General features: G+C 38.2%; 1 protein-coding gene across 1 annotated transcript; it reads right to left on the reverse strand.

Moving 5' to 3' along the window:
- Window positions 1–1,628: 1,628 nt before the first annotated feature.
- GMFB (glia maturation factor beta) lies at window positions 1,629–16,255 on the reverse strand. Its single transcript, XM_032405146.1, is given in 8 exon segments — window positions 1,629–5,276; window positions 5,278–5,343; window positions 6,999–7,072; window positions 8,058–8,140; window positions 8,641–8,690; window positions 9,339–9,388; window positions 11,015–11,111; window positions 16,111–16,255. Coding segments are annotated over 8 exon segments (465 nt in total). The 5' UTR covers window positions 16,114–16,255; the 3' UTR covers window positions 1,629–5,234.
- Window positions 16,256–16,516: the final 261 nt, after the last annotated feature.

The following is a 16,516-nucleotide window of genomic DNA, read 5'->3' on the forward strand; positions in this document are numbered from 1 at the left end:
GGGTCAGAGGAGGCCCTAGGAACCTAAAAGGCGGGAGTGTGGCTCCTCAGCGTGCTTCAGCTACTCTGCAAGCCTGTTTCCTCCTACGCGGCCCCAGCCGACATTGTCTCTCCCTCTTCTCCATCTAATGGCATTCTTCCAAGCTCAGTTGCCACTTCAAGAGAACGGGCTCCTCTTTCCAATGTCAGGAATTGGATTGTAAAGTACCTCTTGGTACCTGGCACCGGGAGAGATGGGCCCAGCTCATTGTTTGGTACCAGTCAGGCAAACGTCTTAGAGGCAAGGCTCTTGAGTTTAACCACGGGGTGCTGGAAGTGAGAGGTCCTGTGTGTATTGAGGCTGGGGAGAGGCTGACAGGCAAGTACATCCATGTGGGACAAATCATGGCTATCGAAAGGGCTTCGGCAAGGAGCAGTGCCTCGGGCATTTCTATCTAATGAAGGGCTGCAGCCCATTGGGGCTTGGCTGTCCACCACAGGTGAGCAGTGGGCCAAAATGTTGAGGGCCTTACATTCTAGGAAGAGAATCTGCGTTTAATCCTGTACGTGGTAGTGAAAAGGAGCGTCACGCTCACGCACGCTCTCTCTCTCACACACACACGTACACACATTTTCTCTGGGGACTACAGCATGGCTTTTGGATGCAACCTCGGCATTCTGCTTTTTCTTTCCTGTAATTGGAGAAGGGGGATACCTCAGCAGGGTGCTTTCCAGTTACCTGGGGACAGATCTCAAGTAAAGAACAAGAGCCGGTGTGAAAACTCCCTGATGCTCAGCAGTAAGATCTTTAATCTACTTGGGTCTCCAACATAGCCAAAAATATTACTGTAAAGGATCCAATATCCACTCAGGGTGTGCCCTCATACAAATGAGAGTGGGCCCACCCTGGGACATTAAGTGGTTAGAAATGCTTTTTGCTGCTGGAAAGTAAAAGGACACCCCCCGCCCCCAAATAAAAATGAAGGTGAAAAAATTTAGGAGCTGGCTGTTTTGAATACGTAAATGGACAAATTTGAGAAATAAGACATGTTTCCAAGCTCTGGCCAATTCTCCTTGTGAGATTCTTGAAGACAGGAAGACAATAAACTACTCCTTTCACAAACCATGAACAAATCGTGACTTCTATCACCTATTCAATCACAAGAAGTGTACGTTAGACTCTAAAAATTAGGTAAGTAGTGGTGATTTGTATTCATTCAATATGAAACACAAACCATTTAGAATAGTCTAAAACAAAGGCAAGATGGATCTTCAGTGGATGTTTAAAAGTGACATACTATATTCAATAAAAGATCCTTCAATTTGATTTCTTGGGAAGTACACAGCCCCTTTAACTTACGGTTCTCCCTTTAAGAGCAAGGGTTCATCATTTGAGAAAATGCCCTCTGCCACTACAAACAAATCATTCTAGCCTCAGAACAAGTTTGAGAAATGTTTATAATCTTGTTACATTCTCCCTCACCCAATCCTATCTTTGCCAAGTGGTTCCTGTTTATTTTGCCTCTCAGTTCTTCCAGAGAAAGTAAACTGCTGAATCACTGTGGCTCACGCAAAGGCCACAATTGAGCCAGGCAGGTGAGGGTAACTCCAAAAGGGAGAGGAGGTGAGAAAAAAATGAGAAGCGAGAAGTCCTTTCATGTTAACATTTTATTTAAACCAGTACAAGCACCATGCTTAACAGAAGACTGTCCAAAATAAACATGCAATATGAACTAGCAGAGACTGAAATCACAGCTTAAGAAGTTGTGCAGTTGTTGAGTTTGTTAAATGATGACAGGGAACTGTTAAAATTCACAAGACTAAACCATTAATGTTTCAAGCCTCCTGAATGAGATTATATTGGACCATCTAGATCAGTGGGAACTGCCCTGGCAAGTTAGTGATCTCAAACAATATTCAAGTAATATATGTGTATGAACTATATTCCAGAAAGCAAGAAAACACAGTTTCTATCACAACCCTAACACAGTTGTTCTGAATATTACAGGAACATGGTCACTGATTTGAAATGTCAAATGGCATAACAAGAAACAAATTTCGCAAGAATATTCAACTTGGGGCCATTGGTGTTAAGTGGCCTAGGAAGATTTACATTCTTCCAGAAATACAAAATAAGATTTGTCCAGAAATGTTTGAGACACTTCTTCACATAAGTTGTAAAGGCTCAAATTCTACAGATTCCAGTATTATCAGTCTATTGAACAAATAGGGAAAGCAACCGTACTAAGAATATTTGAATTGATAGAATACAAGTTACTCTCTACTTCCACCAAATATCAGCATTTAAACTCTTATGAAAATATCTATCCATCACTAGTCCACGTTATGGATTAATGACATTGCTCAGGTTTTAAAGTAGTCCAAACATTTTTTTAAGTATACCTTCCTAACTACCTATATAGGTGGGGAATAAAGACAGCCAAATTTAATTTGGCAATAAATTCCTCTAACTGGAAATTTTTAGTTAAAGTGTCAGACCAGGATACAGTTTATGGCTACATTTGACTCCTGAAAATAGGAGATAAAAGGGGAGAGAAAAGTGCAGACAGACATTTTGCTACAAAGGTTATTTAGTAACGGTAATAAAAAATTTTGCAACACCCTCTTAAACAAGAGTATGTTTAACTGCACTAGGTATTTGGTAAACTTTTTAGAAATAGACAATTTGAACACTTATTTTAGAAGTCAATTAAACAAAAACGGTCTAACAACCCTTCTCCTAACATGATTGCTTCAATACCAGAACAAAGCGAGACTATTCAAAACTCTGACATTTTGGAATTTCAGCATAGTAACCTGAGAACAGTTTTTCTTCATATGTCATTTATGTTGCCACAAAAACTGTACTAAAAACATGCTAGGATTACTAGTTGGCTCTATTGTGACAACATTAGATGCTATGCAGAACTCATGCAAGGCCAACAATTTCAAAACTAATGCTGACTTAGAAGACCATGAAGGGGGTTCCCAGGAAAAAAGCTGATGCCAAAAGGGAAAGATTAAGATATGAACGGGAATGGCTGCACCAGAAAGCTATGGAATGTATAAACTGGAATTATCCAATCTGGAGTTACTATTTGAGAGAAGGCAGAAAAAGAGAGCAAACTGAACATATCTTGAAAAGAGCAATGCAAAATTTGATTACATGGAAGGGAAATTTATATAAAAGTCTGAGAACACTCTAGAGCATAGGATTTGTAAGTCTCCCTATAGGACAGAGGGAGTCAAAACATGTTCTACTGATTCCCCAATCATAATCTATTGTCTTGCAAAATACATGTTATTGATAAGGAGTCAAATAAGCTCAAAAAAGCATGATTTATCACAGCTCTTTGTCCCTGTTAGAGAACAGGGGAACTAAGTTCTGTTTATGGAAGTCAGTATCATCTGACAATATGGAGGACTTTCAAATTTAAAAACAAAACAAAACAACTAAAACATGCAAGACAAAATAAGGAACCTCATTAAAAAATACATTCTTGCAGCACTAGTTTCTCTTATTGCTGCAAACATGGTGAAATGAAATCTCATTTCCTTCATTTAAAAACATTAAAAACACTCCCCATTCACTTGGGTTATATCTGCATTTCCACAGAATTATAAGCATTATTCTCCAATATCAAAATAGCTGTTTAAAGAATTTGTAAACTTCCTGGGTTTGAAGTTCTCTCTCTCTCTCTCTGGAAATTGGAATAAAGAGTCCTTCCCATTCATTAACCAAAACAAATGTCCACTCTAGCACTTCCTCAACTCCAACTAACTTCCTATTGCTTCCTGTTTTTTAGATTAGTGAAGCCAAACAGTGTTGGCCACAGAAGATTCAATATTGTGAAAATTCCAACTATCTTTACCTCTTTATTAGTGTTGGCACAGAAACCTCAAAAAAAAAATGCAAAGAATATATAAATGAAAAATACGTCAACATAAAATAATGCCTTTCTAGTTTTGAAATGACTAAGATATTCTTAATATAAGAATTCACTCACCAAATTTGGTTAGTCTTTACAGTCTCAAGACCTTTTGTCAAATTAATGTGAAACAGTCACTTATATGTTGTTCTTAAAGTACACTATATATTAGAATCCTTGCTTTCTGCCAAGGATGCCAACAAGATGGATGTCCAGTTGGGAATATCTTCTGACGTTTAGGATATAAGATGCAATTTCTATTACTTTGTTAATGTTATTAACTCTGGCCAAGGTTTTAAGATAAGTAATTTTTCTTATGGCACAAAGGTAATCATAAATACACCCCAAATTATAACTCTCAACTGCCATATATTCACCAATGCAAGTAGATAGTTGGAATTTTTAAAAATATGAAGTTGATTTTATTACAAATTTCAGATATACACATTAGAAAATTGTTTTACTTGGACCCTTTACAAAAGTATTAATTTCACCAAATCTGGAATACTGGCAGTGTAAAAGTCTTAAACTAACTTTAAAGCTAACAAATCAAAGGCACAGTATTAACACATTTAAAATAACTTGTGTTCACAGGACAACATTAAGAGGTGCTTTATAAATAAAGTATTATTAACCTAGATCCAAAACTATCTAGCTATGACACAACCAGGAATGAAGCCCTTGATTAGTTCCAACCTATCAATTTCCAAGACTAAGATGCTATTTCCTGTAAGAAGAAAACGTGTCATAACTACTATAAAATCTAATTCCCAGACCATAAGAATGAATGACTGATGAACAAAGTTTCTGGACTTGATTAAAAAGATATAGGAAACCAAAGAAGGTATGGAATTGATGACAAGTGTACTTGTAATGCAGCTTTACACTACAGTAAATTATTTTTCATGGCTCTAAATCGGGTCATTCAAGTCTTTTACCCCAAACAAATTTTAAAGATTTGACAAGTGATAATATGCTATTTTCATATATAAACTGCTAATATCCAGTATTTGTCAAAAGGAGGCAACTGTTGTCTATCACAATCTAATACCCACTTTCCAATGGTGTCTGTAAATCGTAACAAATTCTGAACCGTAAGTTATAGAAATTAGTCACAAGAGTGCAAAAAGTCCCTGGAGAGAAGTAGTCCACCTAACAATTACAAATATAAGGAAACACTTTACAAAGTTTCATTACTATGAAGATGATTTCCCCTTTGTTCAAACTTTGAACAAATGAAGAGTTTTTCTTTACTGCAGGAAACAAACTGTAAGTAACAGTGCATTTTTAGGCATAAGTATTTATGTCTGGTTCCAGTATGGTCAGGTTAATACATAAAAACTTCAGAAACACAGAAGTTCACATTAGTGGAAAAATCCAAGTTTCTCACGTAACCATTCTTCAGTTAGGTCTTCGGTATTTCTTATTTCAAATACCTTTAGAAAAAAACGTTAGGTCATACTTTGACACTCTCAAAAAAAAAAAATCAAACACATTGTATATGTGAGTATTACATACCAAGTTCTCCTTCCTTTCATTCATGTTGGTCATAACTTATCTTTGTAAATTAGATATACCTTTACTTTTTTTAAGTGCTAACTAGGTACTGAGTTACCAAAGTTTAGCAATCAAGATGGCATAAAACCAAAAGTCTCTTAAAAGCTACGAATATTCTAAAAGAATCTACAAATCTAAAAATCAAATCTATGAATATTCTAAAAGAACAGTTCTGTACATCTTACCCACTAGAAGAGATACCCCAAGTACACACAACTAAAATCAGTCTAGTTAGTTAGGAAGTGGAAGAACATATGCTGGTCTTCCATAGCTGGAGGAAATACAAGCTGTGGATTGTTTTGAAAAGGATGGACTACAGGTCCTCAGCCACAGATCTCTGCAAGAATCTGTACACACGCAGGCCCAGGAAGTCTTTCTATACAGAAACAACATAATAGAGCAGAAAGGATGGGATTGAGGCCAATGTGGGTTTGAATCCTAGCTCTGTCATTTACTATTATGCAACCCTGGGCAAGTCTTTTATCTTCTGAACCTCAGTTCTCCCATCTACAGAATAGGAATATCATCATCAACCTCACAAGGTTGTGGTGAGGATTCGATGTGATTATTTGTAACAGTAACTTATAAATTGTAATGCCTTAATTCCAGTACTTGATGGTGGGCTGTGGGATCAGAATGGAAATGAGGCTGTTAACAGAGCTCCCTCCTAATTACCCGACCCCCTTAGAGCAACTCCAGGGTGTTCCTATGGTACAAATGAGAGAAAGTAGCGTCTATAAATTGGTGGTGTCAATGACAATCACATGAGCTAATGGGAAAAGGCAGAGGGCACTTAAAGACATCTCCTGGGCTGCTGGTTAAACACCTAAGGGTAAAACACTGACGCTGTCCTTAAAATAAAACCTGAAAGGAAATGTTATTTAATATTGTTTTAGTGATGTAATATTCTATTTCAAAACCTTAGAAGTATATACTTTTTTCAACTCAAACTAATACGTGAAGTTAAATAAAATTTGAAAACAAGTACCCATCTTACCGTTAAACTTCAACAATGCCATAAAACAATGGGGGCATGTTAAATCTTAAGGAAAGTGTCTCATATAAACAGAATGGTCTAGCTTAATAAAGCTAATAAGTATTCTTAACAATTTCGACTTGGGAACAATATACAGTTAACTGCATAATACGGAATTCCTGCACAGAATCTGGTTCATTTAGCCTATGGTAAAGAGCTCTGAGAAGCTCCAATGCTTACTGTTATCTACTAGAAACTACATTATGGAAGATGAGAAACTCTCAATAGGCTGAATGGTGGCAGTGGCTTTTCTAAAGCTGCCTATATTTTAAATGTGATTTCTTCTAATCAACTTATAATTTCCACTCAAAAAACACACTTTGATTAAAGACTTCTATCATTCTATTTCCAAACAGTAAAACTCTCCAAATTTATTGCTCTGTTCTAATTAATTTTCACCTGCATAAAAAATACTTAACTCTTCAGATTACTTTAGCTAATGGTCTAATAGTGAGGGAAAAATATTGTCTCAACAAGCAAGTCAAACACAAATATCACCTTGGTTAGTTCAGCTGTTTGGACTAGCTTATTCTTACTCCCAGCATACATCATCTGTTGTTCAGGCTTACACCCTGGAAAAGAGATCAGTATAGAAATGAGACTTAGATTTTGAAAAAATGATGGGTTTTCATTTTTTACTTCTAAAATGACACATGTAGGATTTTCTTATGCTATCAGGTTTACAGAAAGCTTCAGTCTAACTGTGTAGGTGCACTTCACCGCCTGCATGGAGCCATGGCTAACTGACAAACAAGTCCCAGGGCTTGACAAAAATAAATGTGGCTAGGTCCCTGCACATCTTTTAGGACTTTGTAAATACTTAAGAACTTTTCAGCACAATCTTAATTTTGACATTAAATATCAAGATCGATTTTATGGACGCCTAACATATATAGGTTTGGGGATGGTGATGAATCAGTGTGGGGAGATCTGCCCTGAAAAAAAGTTACAGGCTGCTTACATACTAAGTTAAAAAGGAACTGCAGTTATTTTAAGTGCTAAGTAAATGATACAAATAGTAAAGTTTAGAGAAGAGTTCAGAGTTTACTGTGGGCTTAAATGGTAGTGGTACTGGGAGTTCTGGTGATAATGGATATATCTTAAATAACAATAAGCCACTTCAATATCCAATGTAAGCTACTCTGGGACTATTCTTAAGGTTACAGGAATATCATCATTAAGTACTATTTTAAAGATAAACGCAAATATATATCATGATTATACACGAAGTTCATGCACTTATACACGAAACCTAGAAAGAAAATGTATGTTGGTGTTTTAAAATGTCACTACATTTTAAATTCCTTAAAATGTATGTATGATTTGACCAAACAATTACACTTCTAGAAATTTATCCTAAGAAAACAAGCAAGTTCTAAGAGGGGAGGCTTTATAGCAACTTCTTTCTAGGGATGAATTCGTGTGCACATGCACACATACCTCTATTTAGGTTATTCAACACTTTACATCTTTAAAACAAGCATAAAATTTGTCTCCTATAAAAATGGTTTAATTAGATCAGAACCAAATATGCACTATTTAAAGAAATTCACTCACCAACAGGACTGGAGAAAATAAAGCACAGAGGATATGAAACTCTTCCATCATCATGTTGGTATTTATAACTATATACAATGAAGGTTTTTCTCAAGTTAAAGAAACTAAAATGACTGTTCTATTTGACACAAGTACTTACCAACAAAGTTCTGAAAGAAAATACACACCTGGGGAGCTAGTGAGTGGTAAATTTCTGTTCTCTCCATTTGAGCCATACCTTTATTAACATTATCTTTCCATAAAAGTATACATGAGCTCCAAAGATAAGGTTTAAAAACATATAATCTCTCAAAAATAAATGTATTAAAAGTATGGAGTTAGTATGGATTTTTTTTCTAAATTTTTACTGTAAACACATAATAATAAAAGGAATTTTTTAAAAAGGAAGTAATTCATCCCACTAGTGTGTCAACTTCCCATTTTTCTTAGTCCAATATGTGCATACATATTTTGATTGTGATCGTGGTGTAGGAGAAATTTTTGTAAAATACATGGCTTTTAAAAATTGAACAAACCAACTTCATAAATAAAATTCTGACCACAAAAGAAAACAAATCTTTTTAAAGCACTAAGAAAAGGATATCGAGGTTGTCGTTCAGGCAGTTCATCTTTAAGTTCATCCGGTGAAATGCCCTGGAACCATAAAGAGAAACAACTTTTAAGCATTTTCTGACCCATAAATCCTTAAGAGATATACCAAGCACCCATTCTACTAGTAGATATAAATTCATAACCATATACCACAACATAAATCTTATGTTACTAACTTGCATATAACCTGAGATTACTAAACCCTTAATCCACTGAAAGCCCACTCCAGCCCACTCAGTTTAGTTCCATTTATTAACTAAATAGTCGTGCTCATGTTCCAGTTGTCAGGGAATACTGAATAAGATAAAAAGCCACCCCCCAAAGGAAACATCAATGTCTGATTTAGGGGGAAAAAAGTGAATTTCTTTTCAGTCTAAATTTGTTACTTAATTTGACAAACTAAATCCTTAGGTTATAGCATTTTAGTTTTTAATTACTGGCCAAGCAATTTAGAAGTTATACCGGACATGTAGCCTTACTTCTACCACTTATTACACTGGATTTCAGTAATGTTTTAAAGAAGGTGATTCAATCGGCAAGACAATGTGCTACATAATAATTAGCACATGCTTTTCATGCATAATGAGCATCTATTTAGACTCATTTTAAAAGTACATGTAACTAACATAGCATCTGTTAGGCAATAATAATTGCTTAACTATAAAAATGTACTTAGATGATCAAACAAACCTCAAGCTCTTCATCCAGTACCACCAGGCGTTTATCCTTATCAATTTTCACTAAAATAAAAATATAGTGTAAGTAAACTGTGATTTTTTTTTGTAAACTGTGATTCCAATGTGACCTTGATCTACCCAACCCACAGAGTTTCAGCCCTTTTTCTGGCATCTAAAATTAAAACATTAAGAAACTCATTTGCAGTTTAGTTACGGTCTATTAGCTAGCTGTGCTTTTCAAGCAGTCAGCATTTAAAGGCTTTTACCCATAATTCCCATCACCTAATTTGCTTATTTAGAATTTTATGTCAACTCCTTACATTTTCTGTGTGTCTGAAGAATTTTGTAACTCAAATGCAACTTCCTACATAAGGTCTGAAAGGGTGACTGTAAATGAGACTGGTCTATGTAACATGGTTAGAGCTGCAAGAGGAAAAGCAGACCAGGGGTTAAGATAGAACAAGCACCAATTCCCAGCTTCTCCAGAGTCAAGATTTCATAATGCAGTAGGATTATTATGAGATAGTGGATTACCAAATAGCAGTGATATCTATACTCAAATATATGTAACATAATCCAAAGCCAAACTGAAATATGTTTAATCTATGCCTTTATTCTTTTCCATTACTCAGGAAAGGTGGCCATTTTTAGTTTTACACTAATTTCATAGTAAATTCTGTAAGATATGGTAAGATCTCAGAGCTTTACCTTTCGCAGCAAAATGGCACGGACATGAACTTTCACTTTTAAGAACTGTATGCCTATGTTGTAGTATTTATTTGTAATAGAACCAAAACTGATTATAAGTTGTAACTACCTCATTAATTCACATCTGCCAGATGCCTCTCTGTTAAGCAGTCTATAGAGATCTACACTGTTACCCCCTTGCCCTTCCTTCATCTTTCTAAATCACCACCCACATATTAAATATTACTTAAGAATATAAAAGAAATCTACATAACATCAGATACAGTTCACAGCGGGAGAGGCAATATGCAAATCATTCTATTGTCAGAAGTCAATGACACTTAAAAGTACTCTCCACGAAACTGGGGTTCAAGTCTAGAATTGAAATAAGGCCCCAAATCACTGTGAAGACAATGCTGAACACTACCATTTTAGGTGCAGGCAAAAGCTTCTGGCTGAGATTGAATGACCAGGCAATTTTTAGTCTCCTGAGAAGTTAAAGGATGGAGTTGGATGGGTCACTACAATGACCAGGTAACTAAGAAGATCATCTTCTTCAGAGCTGTAAAGGGCAGCTGAGGAGAGAGGTAGGACACTCCACCTCTGTTCTAGGATAACAGCTATTACTTATTTTTTAAAATGATCTAAAAACAAGGGGGAAGGGACGGCCTGGGTGGCTCAGTCAGTTAAGCGTCTGCCTTTGTCTCAGGTCAGGATCCCAGGGTCCTGGGATGGAGGTGCCCCCACCCCCAGCCTTGCTCAGGGGGGAGCCTGCTTCTCCGTCTCCCTCTGCCTGCCGCTCCCCCTGCTTGTGCCCTGGCACATGCTCTCTCTCTCTGACAAATAAATAAAATCTTTAAAAATAAATAAATAAATAAAAGCAAGGGGAAAGATTAAAACAGAAGGAGGCAAATTATTTCCTAATGGCTCAGTTTATTCAATGTGGCTATAAGATAAAATTCAACGAAGACCATGTAACTGAGGCAATCACGTTTAGCTTACTTATAATGGCAGCATTGTTCGTTTCTTTGCGAAAACGAAACTTTCTCAGCTTTTCCACTAAATCTTCAGCGACATCACAAACCACCAAAGACTCACTCTAGAAAAGAAAAAAAATCATGACTTCAATGCCATGTATGTGTTTAAGTTATAAAACTTAATACCTTTAAAAACATACACTGACATCTACAAATGTCACAGTTATGTGAGTTAACATGAAACACATGAATACTTAAAGAGCTTTTAAATCTACCAACCTTTGTATCTACATTAATTGTTCATCTTATATCTAGGCTACACTTTAACTTTCTCTTTGGCTAATAAATGTCTTAAAGAACTAGATACAATAATGTGCAATTTCATCAGAACCGGAGAGGAAGAGAAGAATATAGGAAATTACAGGATCACTGTCTGCTGTTAGGAAGTATAATATTTTTGCACTATGCAGGAAAGTAATCTTTATTATACTTAGAATTAATAAGACCCTGGTTCATTTTTGCATCTCACAACTATGAAAAAATACATATAAAGTATGAAAAATAAACCACAAGAGTGAAGACCAGTAACATTTTATATCTTAATAAAATGACTATGGGAATTTAAAAAAAGAAGTTATTAAGAATTATGAAAGCAAGATGCCTGCCTGGCTCAGTCTGTAGAGCATGCAACTCTTGATCTTGGGGTCATGAGTTCAAGGCCCACATTGGGTGTAGAGATTACTTAAAAAAAAAAAAAAGAACTACGGAAGCAAAACCAGATGAAACAAATATAAAAACTAAAATAACCTTTTACAAATTATGAAAAAATGTAAGAGATTCTTCTCCAGAAATGTGGCAAGGAAATGACCAAAGGACTCTTCTCTTAGTAATGCAAATGTATTATTGATTGCAAACACAAGCATGGAAATCTTTTTTTTTCTTCCTTTTTTTTAATGTGTAAAACTTCAAACACATACAAAAGGAAAGAATAGTATAGTGGAATCCTATGCACCTATAATTCAGCTTCAAACATTATCAACATACAGCCAATCTTATTGCATCAACACTCTCAATACTGCCCGATGGACTGTCACACAGCAAAGACCTGAAGTCATTTCAACTGTAAATATTTTAGTATGTATTATTAAAATGACAGTATGTGCCATTAAGAATATAAGGACAATAACATTATCTCACCTTAAAAAACTAACAATAATTCCAATCTCAAATAATCAAACAGAATTCAAATTCCCCTCAATGTTTTGTTTTGTTTTTTCCCCCAACAGTTGGTTCGATTGAGTCAGGTACCAAACAAGGTCCACATTCTTTGATCTTTTCATACATAAGATCCCCCCTCCTTCAAGAGAATTAGAACAGTTCTGAGACCAATGCTAAATACACAGGTCTCATTATAACCCAAAAAGATTAACGTTTTCAATTTTAAGTTAAAACACAAATTTAATAAAAGCCTGGTTTTTTGACCCCATGTTGGGTAAATGAGAGCATAAGTTAAAGCAGGAAATAGCTGTCCATTTTAAATTGTCCTTTAAATTCAGAACACTGGTAATATGTAAGGTATGATATACCATGGGATATGCTATTTACAATTAGAAAGGACATCCCACCAATAACTATTATCCAATGAATAAGGCTCCTGTAGGAGTCAAGTACATGCGTCCTAGTCTCCTTAGAGAAAGAGATGCTAAGTCATATGGAGCTTCCTGAAGGTAGTATTCAATCCTAGTCTATTTTTTCTATCTTCAAGAAAGATATAGAGTCAAAACACTAGAATTTTCATTCTCTCTTCAACCAAAGGTAGAACCCATTAGTGAAACTAATAAATATTTTAGATTCCTCTTTAGGCAAAGACCAATTTATCACAAAAGTCTTATCTTCCAGCTCTGATACTCAGAGCTGCTTGTGCAATTCTGACATTCTAAGGACCAGGAACCAAGTGAAAAACATACTGTGATTTAATTTATACAGCTCTTTTGGGGGGTATTTTCATCCCCCCAATACCGTAATAAGGCCAAAAATTCCTTCCTACAAGAAAAGGGACCCAGGCTCAGTCAATTCTTTTTTTTTTTAATTTTTTTATTGTTATGTTAATCCCCATACATTACATCATTAGTTTTAGATATAGTGTTCCATGATTCATTGTTTGTGCATAACACCCAGTGCTCCATGCAGAACGTGCCCTCCTCAATACCCATCACCAGGCTAACCCATCCTCCCACCCCCCTCCCCTCTAGAACCCTCAGTTTGTTTTTCAGAGTCCATCGTCTCTCATGGTTCTTCTCCCCCTCCGATTTCCCCCCCTTCGTTCTTCCCCTCCTGCTACATTCTTCTTCTTTTTTTCTTTCTTAACATATATTGCATTATTTGTTTCAGAGGTACACATCTGAGATTCAACAGTCTTGCACAATTCACAGCGCTTACCAGAGCACATGCCCTCCCCAGTGTCCATCACCCAGTCACCCCATCCCTCCCACCCCACCCCCCACTCCAGCAACCCTCAGTTTGTTTCCTGAGATTAAGAATTCCTCATATCAGTGAGGTCATATGATACATGTCTTTCTCTGTTTGACTTATTTCGCTCAGCATAATACCCTCCAGTTCCATCCATGTCGTTGCAAATGGCAAGATCTCATTCCTTTTGATGGCTGCATAATATTCCATTGTATATATATACCACATCTTCTTTCAGGCTCAGTCAATTCTAATTGCTTAATTAGTAGAAGCATTTAGGAATGAGTATAACACCCTGCAAACAACTCTGTATGGGTAAATATTAACACACAGTAAAGTGGAGTGTGAACAAGTGTTCACCTATTGGTTTATCCACATAAGGAACATTTAGTGAGTGTAACCACTGTGCTAACTGCTAGGGATACAATCATATAAAATAAATAAATAAATATGGGCCTGCCCTCAGGGAGCTTCTAATATAGTCTATAGGGAACAGACCTACATCAAAAGGATCAGGTAAGAAAACATACTTGTTTGCACCTGTGATAAGAACTAGGCAGGAGAGACACAGGCTGCTATGAGAACTTACGACTAAGGAAGAACACCATGGTCACAAAAGATCTGCCTGAAAAGGGTATCTGAAGGACCAAAACTGCCTATGCAAAGACCCTTTGATTAAAGGGATCATGGCACATCTAAGTTAATGAAAGGCCAATGTGACTCAAGCACAAAGAATGAGAAGGAACATGGTATAATAGGAGGTTTGGGTAGGGGCTGGACCACATAGGTCCCAGTGGGTCATATTTTGGTCTTTATCCTATAAGCAAAGGGAAGTCACTAAAGGGTTTTAAGCAGAGTGATGATGGGAAACGTGACCAGATTTGCATGCAGGAAACAGGCAGAGTGCCAAGATGAATAGAGCAAGACTAGTTACTTGGCAAGCTTAGTACAAGGGAGAGACGAAAAGTAGCTTAGGTTGATGAAGATCAAGAGAAGTAGGGAAATACTGCTAATAACAGTTAACATGTATTAAACACTATGAGAAACATGGTGCTATATCCTTTACATGCATCTCATCTCATCCTTAAAACAATCCCTTAGGATGAGTTTGTTCTATTATCCCCATTTTGCAAGAAACTAAGGCTTAGAGAGATTGTTTACCCCCCAAAGTTACACAACTAGTGAAGTCTGATCTCTAGCCACTCTCTTAACCACTACAAACGTGCTAGTGACAGATTGGATATTGGAGGGGTGAATTAGGAAAAAGGGTTATCAAGATGACCCTGAAGCTTCTCACTTGCATAACACACTAAATGATACCTTTCACTGAGTTAAGAACACTGAGGAAGAGCAGGTTTGCAGGGAAAGAGCATGAGTTCTATTTTGGACGAACTGAAGTGGCTTTGAGGCACCCAAGTGGGGAAAAGCTTCCTAGAGTATAACTAAATAGTGGGATATATAGATCTGGACTGGATCTCAGAAGCAAGTGTGATAAAAATTCACAAGTCATCTGCTTACAGGTAGGAGGTAATTGAAGCTATGAGTGTAAGAAAGTATGGAGAAAGAATACAGAATGGAAAACAAAGCATTAGACTGTAGCCTAGAACTCCTACATGTGATATCCAGGTAAGGCAAACTTCAGTCTGCATGAGACACAAATGGACCAACAGGAAAAGTAGGAGAAAAAACAGAAGCCAAGGGTAAAGCATGCCGAAGAAAATGCTTCAAAAAGGAGAGAGCAGTCAAGTGCCTGGAATGCAGATGAAAAGTCAGGAAAGATGAGAAGCAAAGACAGTCCCTTGGATTTGGTGACCACGACAAGATCTATTCGAGGGAGGTGGGTTGAGAAATGAGTGGGAGGTCAGAGATAGGACAGTGGGGGATTGTGTTTTGTTTCTAACTAAAGAAATGAGCATATTTAAACACCCGATAGAAAAGATCCAGAAAATTCTTGTTGGGCAATTTATTTAATTCTCCACTTTATTTTTGAGCGAGGGGTTCAACCCATTCGAGAACGGAAGCCAAAGCCCCAGAACAAACTAAAGCTTTTGACGGTCACTTTAAGGCTAAGGACCAAAACCTTAGGTCAAAAGATTTCCAACTGCCCTAACTGGAAGAAAGCAAGAATACGGAAAAAGCCCTAGAGGCAGGCCGGGGAAGGAGACAACAGAAGCTAAGGCGAGGCCATGAGAATGGAATCTGAAATTTCGAGCCCTCCCTGCAAAGGCCGCCAGGAGGAAGGTGCTCAGCGCCTATCGGCCCCTCAGGCCTGGCCCGGGTCCTGGCAAAGAAACCGGCGTTTGGGGCAGCCCTTCGCTGGGCCGGACCCCCGGCCCCTCCGACCCTGCAGTTCAGGAGCTGGAAGCCTCCATCCAGAAAGACTGGGGGAGGATGATCCAGCCGCACTGGCCGCACCCCAGTCCCAGGAGCCGCTGGGCGGGTCGACCCCAGGCCCGGCTGGAGGATGCTGCCCTTACGCGGGGTGGCAGCGGCGGGAGGCCAAGTCCCTGGCTGTGGGCACGCGCCAGCAGCCGGGGCGGAAGCGGCCGCCGACCCACTCGGGCGCTGCCCGCCGAACTCGGCTCCGGCAAACGGGAGAGCCCGGCTGGCTGGCCCAGCCCTCCGGCCCCCGCCCTCCCGGCGGCAACTCACCATTTTCCTTCCGGCCGTCAGCAGCTCCTCGCCTTCCCTCCGGGCCCCTTTAAGAATGGCACGGCGGCCGCCTCCCTTCCTGCCCCGGCGCCTGGCAGAGTGGGCCCCCCGCCCATCAACGCGGCCGGGGCGGGCCGGCACGTGACGGCGGACGGCAGGAGGCGCGGCTCAAAATTAGGCGAAACGCGAGCGCCCGCTTGCTCCTGCTCTTTTTAGGAAAGGAGGTTCTGTCTGTCTGTCTGAGAGTGGAGCCACCCTGCTGAAATGCACTCTTAACATTCAAGCCCGTTCTTGCTCCTTTTTAACTTTACTCAAACTCTGAGAGCAATTTCATGGTGGCATGATTAAGTCAATCATGTCAATGGCAAATATGTGCGTTGACCACAGCCTACCTTCCAAATTTAAC

This window comes from Phoca vitulina, unplaced genomic scaffold (assembly GCF_004348235.1).
Source record: "Phoca vitulina isolate PV1807 unplaced genomic scaffold, GSC_HSeal_1.0 scaffold7, whole genome shotgun sequence".
Lineage (NCBI taxonomy): Eukaryota > Metazoa > Chordata > Mammalia > Carnivora > Phocidae > Phoca > Phoca vitulina.